A 12,571-nucleotide genomic window follows, 5' to 3' on the forward strand; every position below is an offset into this window, starting at 1 on the left:
AAGCGACTATAAAATCGCGATCAATGCGCCGTGTCTGATTGCGCCAAATAGGACCCACAAGGGACAATTTTCTTACACCTGAATCTGTGAGTGGTTATATTCTATCGACAGTGGCGGATCTACTTCGGGGGGGGGGGGGGGGGGGGGTCGGGGGTTTACCCCTCCTTGGGCTGCCAAGTAATGTGCATAGGAAAACGCCATCATAATACATTTGTATGTCCAGACTCCCTAACCTTTTTGAGTTGATAACCAAACACATGATAACTCTGGATATAACTGTGTATTAAACTGTTACTTGATCGATCTAAAGAGACGTTGTCATGGACTGCTTTTTTATGGTCTCCATGCGTTGATAGATGCCAGGAAAACATTACTTACGGGGGTTCAAAATAGCAAAGAAAAAAAATGGCGTGCCGCCACGCGGCTCACAGACAATGCCGCTTCGCGCCCAGGGACCGCGGAGCGGGGGGTGGGGGGGGGGGGGGCGCCCCCCTCAATTATTTGGTCAAAAAAAGAGAAAAAAATAAAGCATGTAAGTATGCTTAAAATCGTACGGAGCCCCTAAGGGGACATGAACTTATTTTTTTTTTATTTATCTCGGGGCACCGACTTATTATCACGGGGCCCCGACTTATTATCACGAGGCCCCGACTTATTATCACGGGGCCACCTGTTATTATCACGGGGCCCCGACTTATCTCGGGGCCCCGACTTATTATCACGGGGCCCCGACTTATTATCTCGGGGCCCCGACTTATTATCTCGGGGCCCCGACTTATTATCACGGGGCCCCGACTTATTATCACGAGGCCCCGACTTAGTATCACGGGGCCACCTGTTATTATCACGGGGCCCCGACTTACCTCGGGGCCCCGACTTATTATCACGGGGCCCCGACTTATTATCACGGGGCCCCGACTTATTATCACGGGGCCCCGACTTATTATCTCGGGGCCCCGTGTTATTATCACGGGGCCCCGACTTAATTATCACGGGGCCCCGACTTAATTATCTCGATACCGTATATGCCACGCGTACAACCATACAGCTACACATGTTGCCTATACTATGCTACAAGTACAAGTTTTAGGCCGCGTTCATGCGAATTTCGTTGCCAGAATCACAAACATAAATCATGATTCAAAACGGCGTTTCAAATCACGGTCTCAGCGGAAGAGCGTTCATGCGGGCTTTCGCAACGCTGATTCTGGCTCTGCTCATCCTTTGCCACTGCGCGCAGCGCACTGCGCAGTTTGACCATGTCTCCGCAACTCGAGCCAGTAGACCTCCTTATGCCAACTGATCAGTCAGTTTATCAACTTCAAGAACTGCAAAATAATTGAGCTGCATTCATTTTCAATTTCATCTCTGTAAAGCTGGAATAGCTTTAATGTTTGCGAACATAAAAAGTGTTATAAACCTTTGAAACCTTCCCGAGGCATGAGATAACGATATGAACAAAACTCTGAGAAAATAACTATACCCAGCAAAAACCAGGGTGTTAATTCGACATCATTTGGTAATTATATTGGGCAACACTAGAAAAGTGAACACCAGCAAATAACACTTAAACCAAGTAAATGTATAGTTATTGTGTGTTTTTTTTTTTAAACACCGCAATATATTTAACACCAAGGATAATCCTTACATCTTTTTTCTTGCAGTTAATGTGATGTGCCAAACATTTTTCAAACATCCATCGGTAACCATGTAGACGACCCGAACCCTCGACCTGTCTTTGGACAAATTCAACAACCTCACCAATGTGACTGTAGTTTTGTAGCTGTCTATGGTTGTACGCGTGGAAATGATACGGTATCGTATGTTGTTCAGCATTCTTTATTATGTCAATAAACAATGTAACATGAAAGGCCTAGGTTGTCTCCTGGATTTGACAGGAGGCACAAGGCAAAGACAAAGGACAATACAGAAAAACGTGTAAATACATCATACATTGTAAAAAAAACACCACACACTCAGTTACAGTTGCGTATACTCACAAACAAATTTACCAAAGATATATTTATACACAAACGAATTAAAATATGCAATACATATATTTCATTTCAAAACATACCTTATTATCCAAATAATACAACTTCATCTCATTCTATCATTTTCATTTCTTTACGTTTTACATAAATCGTTCTCATAAAACCTTCTCTCTCTCTCCCTCCCTCTCTCTCTCTCTCTTCTCTCTCTCTCTCTCTGCCTTCCCCCTGCTTTTCTTATACCTTTCTTTTACTCCATTACCATTAATTCACTTTACACCTTCGTAACTTCTTCTCCAAAAACTCTACTTTAACTTTCTCAATAAAAATAACAACAATTAACAATACCAAATCCTATAACATCACATCTAACATATCATATATATACTAACAATGAACTAAATCTCAAATTCTTTTTGCCTTATATAAACCTAAACATGAAATCATAACACTCAAACAAAAACTTAACTAATAATATAAATGAATATACAATCATCCTATCTAAAATCACCGACCGCCATACATTATATACTCATGGTAAATCGAACGCCAATACTTGCTTTCAACTTCACAGTGTAAATAAATCTTTAACATTCCACATGGCTTCTTTACGTGCATTATAGATGGCATAAGAGGAAACAATAGATATTTTGGACAGGGCCTGGATGTGGGGTTTTGTTTTTGCTTGTTCGTCTGCGAATCTTAATATGGAACATATTTTCTTTTTGTTTTCTTTCGTAACTAGTCCTCGGGAGCCAATTGCGAAGCAAATGAGATCACACTTGTAACCATGGGATTCAATGTCTGCTTGAAGGGGCGCGTATTTTTCTTCTTTTCTTTTATTTGCATCTGTGATATTGGGCTCAAATGGAACTGTCAACTCTGCAATTACAACTTGCTTATCTCTCTTGTTCACTATCACAATATCGGGGCGTTCTGCTGTAACCACAACATCAGGGGGTGTGGTGCCACCATTCACGCGATGACCATCTAAATCTGCATAAAAATCCAGATTTCCAGTACAAGTAATGTTATCGCTGATAACATTCTTCACATAATTCAAAATGCTGTCATGTCTGTAATTATATCGCTCTTGTTCCAACGCTTTTTTACATGTGGAAAAGAGATAATTAAGTCGGGGCCCCGTGATAATAAGTCGGGGCCCCGAGATAATTAAGTCGGGGCCCCGTGATAACAAGTCGGGGCCCCGTGATAATAAGTCGGGGCCCCGTGATGATAAGTCGGGGCCCCGAGATAATAAGTCGGGGCCCCGTGATAATAAGTCGGGGCCCCGAGATAATAAGTCGGGGCCCCGTGATAATAAGTCGGGGCCCGAGATAATAAGTCGGGGCCCCGAGATAAATTGAAAAAAAAATTCATGTTCCCTTAGGAATTGCCTCCATCTCTTATTATCAAGACATTATTACCTCCGCCAATTGAGGAGGTTATGTTTTTATTTGTTTGTTTGTTTGTTTGTTACTTTGTCCGTGTGCAAAATAACTCAAAAAGAAGTTAACGGATTTGGATGAAACTTGCAGGAAAGGATTAGAATGATACAATTAAGAGATGATTACATTTTTTCAGTGATCCGAGAATTTTGGGGGAATTTATGAAGGATATTTGGTATTTCGGCAGGTAGGATTAATGAACTTGGGAGTTCAGGCTGCGCGTATTTGAGGTTTGCATGCGCGCACTAAAGTGCGTGCTCTAGTTTCTGCTAGGGCGAGGCGCGCCGTGCAGCTGAGGGTTTATGACGTAACAAAGGCTTCTATATTGGGAAATCGGTCGGCTTTCAGCACGTATGGGTGGAAATCACTGATATCTATGGAAGAGCAAGATCAGTGGTGAAAATGAGCTTCATGCTTGGCGGAGGTCGGCGCTCTCAGAGTGCTTTTCTAGTTACCTCCGCCAAGGGAGGAGGTTATGTTTTCGTTACCGTTTGTTTGTGTGTTTGTCCGTGTGCAAAATAACTCAAAAAGTAGTCAACGGATTAGGATGAAACTTGCAGGAAAGGTTGAGAATGACACAAGTACCAAACGATGAACTTTTTGTAGTGATCCGAGAATCTTTTGGGAATTTATGAAGGATTTTTGATATTTTGACAGGTAGTGTCTAACTTGGGAGTTCAGGCTGCGCGTATTTGAGGTTTGTATGCGCGCACTTAAGTGCGTGCTCTAGTTTCTGCTAGGGCGAGGCGAGCCGTGCAGCTGAGGGTTTATGACGTAACAAAGGCTTCTATATTGGGAAATCGGGCGACTTTCAGCACGCAATATTGTACTATCATGCTATAAGTACGTATGGGTGGAAATCACTGATATTACTATGGAAGAACAAGATCAGTGGTGGAAATGAGCTACATGCTTGGCGGAGGTCTGCGCTCTCAGAGTGCTTCTCTAGTTTTTCTTGTTACGATTCGTTTCATGATACTTTGGAAAGGACTGTGTGTAGAGCATAAATTTCATCTCACAGTAAGCAATGACTGGGGCATCAACTATACGCTGATAGTAATGTAGTATGTCTTGTGTATTTTCTTAGCTGTTTCATTTCTACAACACAAAAGTATTTACTTTGTATAATACATAGGCGTACTCAATTAATTAAATCCGTAGATGTTCCTATAAAGCTGTTTTTTTTCTTTTGTCTTGCATTTCTCCAAGAACTCCTCTGTCCTGGCCCTGATTCTTCGCCACAGGACTCCTGCTATCTCTACCGCAGGGAGTTTGTGACTTGGGAGGTTGCCAGGGATAGGTGCGACGAAGTAGGTGGTTATCTGGTCGCCATAGAAACGCCGAGTGAGTTATCCAGTATCACAGATGTACTTCTCATCAGCAATCCCGAATCGTCTTACATCTATACCTGGACAGGGCTAAATGACCGATCGTCCGAAGGGGTCTACACATGGGATCGAGTCGGGGGCACCTTACCCACCTCCAGCAGTTTGTGGCCTAGTTGGGGGATAGAGCCACAATTAGCAGAGACTGAAGATTGCACAGCAGCTCGTTTTGGTGACAGTTATTCTTTTATAACTGATCGTCCATGCTTCTATATAATGAAATACATTTGCGAATTCCAGTCATAAGTGTGATGAACGGACAATGTCATGGTGTCCATGATTGAGATTTGAGTTTCTTTTTCAGCTGTTCATGAATCTAATACAATGACCATAACTACAGTATGTATTTTTCTCACTCTGCTTGTCCCTCTTTCACTTTCTTTTCCTTCATCATCTTGTAAATCTTTTGTTCTTTCTGCTCTCGGGAAAAGACACAGGGCCGGATGCAATAACGCTAGCAATTGCTTGTGCTAGCCTTTTACTCGAATCCGTATGCATAAAAACAAGCAATTGCTTGCGAGCAGAAGCTTTTGCTAGCAAGCACAAGCAATTGCTTGCTGCCTGCAAGCAACAAGCAATTATTGCTTAGAGACCAAGCATTTGCCTAAAAAGTATGCATAAAACATACCTTTTGCTTGTTCTTGCTAGCAATTGCATACGATTTTCCAAGCTCTGTAAAATGAGCTTGAGCTTTTGCTTATCTGGGACGTTCCCTTTTAAGTATCATTTTCATAGTCATGGAAGAAAAACCACACTTGTGAAGGAGTGGTATAAATGTACAAGAAATTAGTCATTTAAGTAGAGTAAAAAATGTTTCATTTCAACAACGGGAATGTCCAGTGGTTAGCACGCAAAATGCAAAATGTGATGAAAAACAGGTAGGATGTCTGACTTCGGTGGAGAGCAACGAGACCTCTCTCCACTTGCTATCTGGCAGATCCGGGCTATTGTAAGCAGTGATGAGAATCAGCCAGTAGTACGTGTGTGTGTATAGTTGTGTGTGTGTGTGCGTCTGTGTGTGCATTTATGAGTGTCATTTCATAGCTCTTCTGCTATGTCAGGAAATGTTTCTGCACACACATACCCTTTCAAATACATGCTGTCACACTCGCCTTTGTTCTTGTGTTCGCACAGGCGTGACGTCCCTTTTGTTGAAAACGCAAGCAATACAACAATGTAGTCTTGTGCGGGACAAGCAAAAGGTATTGGCACACGCAAAAGGTTGAATATGCATATGTATTTAAGCAATTGCTTTAGCTAGACCTTTTGCTGCACGAGCTTGTGCTTTTGCTTGAAGTAATTGCTATCCAAGCAATTGCTTGTTTTATGCATTCGGCCCATTGTCTTCGTCCATCGCTCAAATTATGCTATGCTATCATAAGCACATGATAAGTTAACTGCGACCAGCCCCAACACGCAGTGTTGGGGCTGCGCATTGTAGCAGACATGATCATGACAGGCGAAGTATAGCGCCTAAAAATCAATATGAAATCGCAAAAATTCCGCAATATGAAGACTTACAGGTGAAGATGTAATGTTGAAGACTGACTGCGTTCAACTTTTGGTTCTGGCAATAGTCCCTTTCTGCTCGGTTTGATGAGTTAAATGCGACTCGGTCGAGAGGAACTCGGGAGAACTACATCTTATACAGTCAATGGATTTGAGATTTGTGCGCATGCGCTGGCCGTCAAGTCGTGTAGCTTTGTGGCAAGGCCTTATCCGTTGGCAAAACCTGTTGGCAAACCCTCTCGCTGTATATTGCGTTGCTTTCTGGGTGGGTGCGCGCGCTCACGCCTTGTCAGAAGGCTAAACGCATTGCGACTCCGCCAGCACATGAATATTTACGTGCGCAGTGTACTGCATACTGATTTCGAAAATGGTGAATGGGATGGGGAGCTAGGACTACGGACCCGTATATGGCCGTGAAAAAAACGTTTTTTCAAGATCATTGGACCAGTGTGAACAAGAACAAGGTGAACGAAGGGTATTAATTAGATAAGAATCTTATGTATACTATAAAAGTACGTTTTTTCCTCGTGATATTCGAAACCTACGGAGGTGCGAAAATCTGTGACAGACTGTGTATGTTTTTCAAGCTTACCGATATAGCACTCTATTGACTCAGGACGCTCCCACAGTGTGTAACTGTGTATACGGAGCGTCCCGGGGTTAATGATAAGTATCCCCATTCCACTGCAGCGATTTAACGCCTTTTTTTTTTCTTTTCTTTCTTTTTTTATATCAATGGAATTTGGAATAGGGGAGACCGGCTGTGTAGATGTTACAAATTTTACGTTTTGATGTTTAGTAGCCAAACAAACAGAGAATGCCTTTGCCCCCCTCCCCCCCCCCCCTTACTTGAAAACAGTAAAATATTTGTCAATCCAGCAACGTGAATAACATAATTACTACTGAAGTAATTAAATTAACACACAATTTTGTAACAACTTCCTCGCTGCTGGGGTAAGTTGTGACAGCACGTGGGGTATATGTTGTTTCAATCTAGAAAACATGCATAAAAGCAGATCTGAGAGTGAATCAACTCATATTTGCTTACCTGTCTGTATATGTGCTTGTCCTGGGACAGGTATCTGTGTGTGCATATGTGTGTGTCTGTCTGTGAGTGTGTGTGCACGTCACGAGTTAGCTACAAATCATATAGCTCATATCTATCTGTGATACAACATACGAGTTATACAGCCAACGAGTCATACAGCCATGAATTGCATCAATATTAAGCATACAATAAGCCTCGTGTAGTAATGTCGCGGGCTTTTTTGTTTGTTTGTTTGTTTGTTTGTTTGTTGTTGTTTTTTGTTTTGTTGTTTGTTTGTTTTTTACAGTGTCGAGCTCATGGGCCTTATTTGCCTAGTTTCAACTCATGGGCTGTATGATTTTTATTTTTTTACAGTGTCGAGCTTATGGGCCTTATTTGCCTAGTTTCAAACTCATGGGCTGTGTGACTCGTGGACCTCTTTACAATGTCGACCTCTTGGGCTGTTATGATTCGAAGGTGTTGGTCTTGTGGGATGACCCCGTATTCATTACGTATATTCACATTTTTTAAAATTAACAACATTGGTCATGTTTGAACGGGATGATTAAGGTTCCTGCTACTTCAATGCGAGCTTCCTTCTCATCATCAAAGTAAATGAAATTATATTCTTGTGTTTTGTCACGCAACAAAACAGTTCTTTTTCACATAACTTGATGCTCACATAAGGTCATGAAAACCATTAAGAGGCCTATAATTGACAGAAGAGTGAAGCATTCACACCTGAATACAATGCTTAATATTGATGACTGTACGTTAACAACATGAGATGATGAACCAGATTGTATAACTAAACAAAAAAAAAGTGAAAATTCATCAGGGTAAGTTGTTACATCTCTGTCAAACTCATCAGAATGATGGGGCAAGTTGTTACAGTTTATTGCAACAACCACGTATTTCAGTTACTTGAACAAGTGGGCTAAATGAACACTCAAACTTAAGGCGGAGCTACTCCCACCAAAGGAAAATCCAAACTCTTCTTTCACCGACATACCCCACAATAACTAGAGATGAGTGTCTTTCATGAAATAGCAATCCCGTATGTACATTTAGAAATTTTGCTTTTTAGCTTGTTTAAGCGTCTTTTGCTTACACTTTGACTATAGAAGACTATCATTGGGCCTCATTTCACACACACACACACACACACACACACATACGCACACACACACACACACACAATTTTAGGATATCAATTCTTGCTTGAATGGCAACTTCCAATGGCAACAGCCAATGAGGAAACTAATTTCTTGCCGTTATCATGACTATTGTCATTTCAGGAAGAGCTGCTATATCATATCAACTTCAATGGTAAAACATAGTTCCCGTACGCGAGTGAGAACTGTCAAATTTCGCTCGAAAATGTACACGTATCCCTAAGAAATGTGTGGACTAACGTTTGCAATGACAAGATATTCGTTGGGTAACGACGAAAATACGATATATTAACCAAAAGCTTCGGCGGAGTCGTAATCTCAGAACTTAAATTACCCGATCGGGGTAAGGCTTACTCGGACTCACGGACAACTCGGCCTCGCTCTGACGGCGGGGCTGAGTTGTCGCTGTGGATTGTACAGTGTAACTATATATGGGAGCGCTTCGTGTTCTGGATGGTCGCAGTTATGGGCCGAGTTGATACAACGCGCGCTTCAAAGAACATCTTTGGCGCGCATACAAAATGAACGGGCGCCATGTATAAAATGTTGCGATCACGATAAATTGTCTGAACTAGGGCCGAGTTGTCCTTGAGACCGAGTTAGCCTGGATCCTTGTGGAATGAAAGTCGATATGCAGACTGTTCTTTTGATCTAAAAACACTCCAAAAACATGATATCCTCCCAGCAAATCGCGTCAACCAGGTAAGTTTCTTGGTAGACTCTTTCGATATATTGTAAGCAAATATGAAATTATGCCAGGCGGGTTCCAGAACTATGTTTTCCAAAATGGGTCCCTGGTCTCCCCTGTACGTGTCTATGCATGTGTTTATGGTTCATGGAAAAGTGTTAAGCTACTGGTTGATACTTCGTGAATAATTCCTCTGTTAAGAAATTTCTAGCATCGTATTTACTTTCCCAAATAATCATAATTTCCACCTCTATTGCTATGGAAATGAAACTATGTGTCCCATCATAATTATTTTACTTACCACGTGCAGCGAGTCTCATAGGGTTGGTATCATTCGCCTGTGCGTTTGTATACGTCTATGTCTTTTCCAAAATTCGAATTATGTTTGAAATATCACTTCAGTAAGTCTTTTTCAATACATTCCATTACTTTCTGTGAATGGCATGATATATATCCTTTGCGGGGATTAACCAAGAAAAAGAAAGAGAGAAAAAAATTACCCGGTTATGGCGTAAAGCTATCTGAAAACAAAGTGTAAAGAAGAACATTGCGTTTTAGAGACAATATCTCTGTGCAAAACCGGGTCACGTCTTCTCCAAAAAGCAGTGCTCTTCTGTATATTTCATTTCAACAGACTTCCAGCTACCTTGTTAAAACATCGGGGTAAAGCTGGTACAAACTAACTTATGAACTTGTAATTTCTATTTTTCCTGTTATACTGATATTTACTTCCACTCGTGGAATAACTTTTTAAAACTGCACTTCATGAGTTCACTAATAGCTTATGGCTTCGGAATGTAAGTGCAGAGATTATTCTTTTTTTTTTATATATCCGAATTTCCCAATAGACTGATACAAAATTCAAGTTATGACAAACATTGCGACATTGTGATAAAAAGAAGGAAGGTCTGATACAGAGTCTCTTTCTCTGAACTGCACGTTGGCAATCGATGGTGCAATGCCTCCTCCAGTTCCTTGTGTCGTCGCACTAGTGCAGCGTTGTGGATGCGTTTTCGCCAGATATCTCAGCCATTGTGGACCTGCGGGGAAATGAGACACTGGCAATTGAAAAAAGTGCCTACTTTAAACCCCAGAACTTATGTTAAATAAAAGCGTACTTTTTTGTTTGGTTGCCGAATTCAACAATTTTAAAGACCCTCAGGTGAACACAGACTTACATCTGATGGTTAACCAATCTAAGCGGAGATGAAACTCAATATCAACATTTCCCCCGAAACTTTGCGCTCAAAATTAATGCTTTAACTAAAAACAAACTTTGCAAAGAAAACGAACAGGGGGATCTCAGAGTGCAGGAAGTGTACTTTGAACTCGATTACTTGCATTACTATACTGTGAAGCTTCTCAGTGTTCAATTTCCTTGCATATAGATGTCACAATGTAAAGTTTTTCAGTGTTTAATCTCCACGCATGAATTTCACACAATACAGACTTCCGGGCAAAATATATGAAAAAAACAATGACCATTCTAAACAAGACAATTGTTAGAAAAAATTCAGCAAAGTGTGACAATACGAAGATGAAATAAAATGGATATTCATAGTCCATGAATCTGCAAATGTTACACTTTTTCCCTTTAAAAGCTTTGTACACCAAATTTAACGTGCGGTTATTTATAAATCATTAAAAATCTGCATGGACTACAACTAAACCCCTGTCTTAACTGGCCACACGTACAACTCTGGGTGGCATTCGCTGCAGCCTCCGCTCTCCGCCGAAGATTGTTCTCCACAGATAAAAGATTGTTCTCCTAAGATAAAAGAGAGCCTGTATAATTCTTTCTGATGTGACATTCATATAGTACGAGAAGTATGACAATAAATGAATTGCATTGAATTGAAAGAAGTTTATGTCTGTTTAAGAGACAGCCTCCGGGTGGCCTCCGGCGAAATCTCACCCTGCGATAGACCAAGCGAAAGAAGGAGATATGTGTGAGTGAAGTATCCCTTTCCCACACGTCGAGGGAGCTCTTGCATTTTTGTGATAACGAATTAAATGTGTGGTGTGTTTTTTTTTTTGAATATCTTAAAGATTTCTTATCCCTATGGCGTAGCCATGGTGTATGTATCGAGGGGAGCCGAACATGAAGTTGTAGAAATGAAATGAAAATGAATTGTATACATACACATTTTTATCTCATATATGAAAAATTGTCTATTACAAAAGTAAACTAAAACTATGGAGGAGAACTGGTTGCGAGCAGGGAAGGGTTTTATGGAAGGGGTATCCCTCAACTGCACTTGCGGGAACTTTTGCATCATTTTGAATTGAAATGACAGATATGGTGGACTTTTGATGAAATATTTGTAGATTTGTCAAATTCAAAAGTACACTATTAAAGTCTATGGATTCTAACGATCGGGAGAGGGTGTGGGAAGGGCGTAGGACACACGGTTTCATGCCAGTCGCTCTCTTCAACTCAAGGGAGATTCTGCATTTCCAGAATTGAAATTCAACAATCTGTAACACACTCTGGGGGAATTATTTGGACAACAATTTCTCATAAAAAAGCAAAACGGTTTTCAACATTTCTAGAATCATTGAACGGGGAGTGGGGGTCAAAATATTAATCTCTGCTCGAAATTACCCGAGACTACTGTGATTTATTCTTGTATACACATTTTGTGATGGAATATTTAAGAAACAGTCAATAGTATGGATAGGAACCGAGCTGGGGAAGGGTAAATTGAAAAAGGGTATCCGCTCCCACATGAGGAAACAATTGAATTTGGTGAATGTATGTGTATTTAATCTATAGATAGAAACCGAGCTGGGGGAGGGTTGATGAAAAAAGGATATCCCCTCCAACGTGAGGGAACTTCTGAAATCGTTGAATTTGAGGTGACGTTTCCGCATCTCCGGCATTATTTAGAGGAAAATGATATTATCTGGGGGGGGGGGGGGGGCAACTGTCCCCCTTCCGACGCACCTGCATACAAGGGGGCTTTTGCATTTTTACAATTCAAAAAAAATATCTGGTAAACACACTTCTGATGGATTTGGGAAATCGTCAATCCTAAGAGTGTACTAAATCTATGAAGTGTGTCAGGAAATTGTTCTATATAATAATAATATGTGTGTGTGTGTGTGGGGGGGGGGGGGATATGATGTGTTTGTCATCCCCCTCCCCCGATTGAGACCCCCGACATTTATCAAAAGTTTGCTATTTATGTAGGCGTTTTGATTGTATCATTTGACGTTAATTGCATTTTTCAATATTGTGAAATTGTCCTATGTTGAAGTTTAGCTTTTTCATTATAGCTTTTGATAGTTAGAATAGTGCAATAAGCAAAACTTGCCTTGGAGTTCAACGAGCGTATCTTTAATAAT

General features: G+C 40.9%; 1 protein-coding gene across 1 annotated transcript in view; it reads left to right on the forward strand.

Annotated features, from left to right (window-relative positions):
* The window catches only part of LOC139734127 (macrophage mannose receptor 1-like), a 171,033-nt gene that overhangs the window by 128,374 nt on the left and 30,088 nt on the right, over window positions 1-12,571 (forward strand). The window contains exon 7 of the mRNA XM_071644941.1: window positions 4,649-4,927. Coding sequence (XP_071501042.1) covers window positions 4,649-4,927 — 279 coding nt within the window. The remainder of the gene's footprint in view (window positions 1-4,648; window positions 4,928-12,571) is intronic.

The sequence above is a fragment of the Diadema antillarum genome, unplaced genomic scaffold, assembly GCF_040938485.1.
Source record: "Diadema antillarum isolate AM-2024a unplaced genomic scaffold, OU_Dant_1.0 scf00000025, whole genome shotgun sequence".
Taxonomy (NCBI): domain Eukaryota; kingdom Metazoa; phylum Echinodermata; class Echinoidea; order Diadematoida; family Diadematidae; genus Diadema; species Diadema antillarum.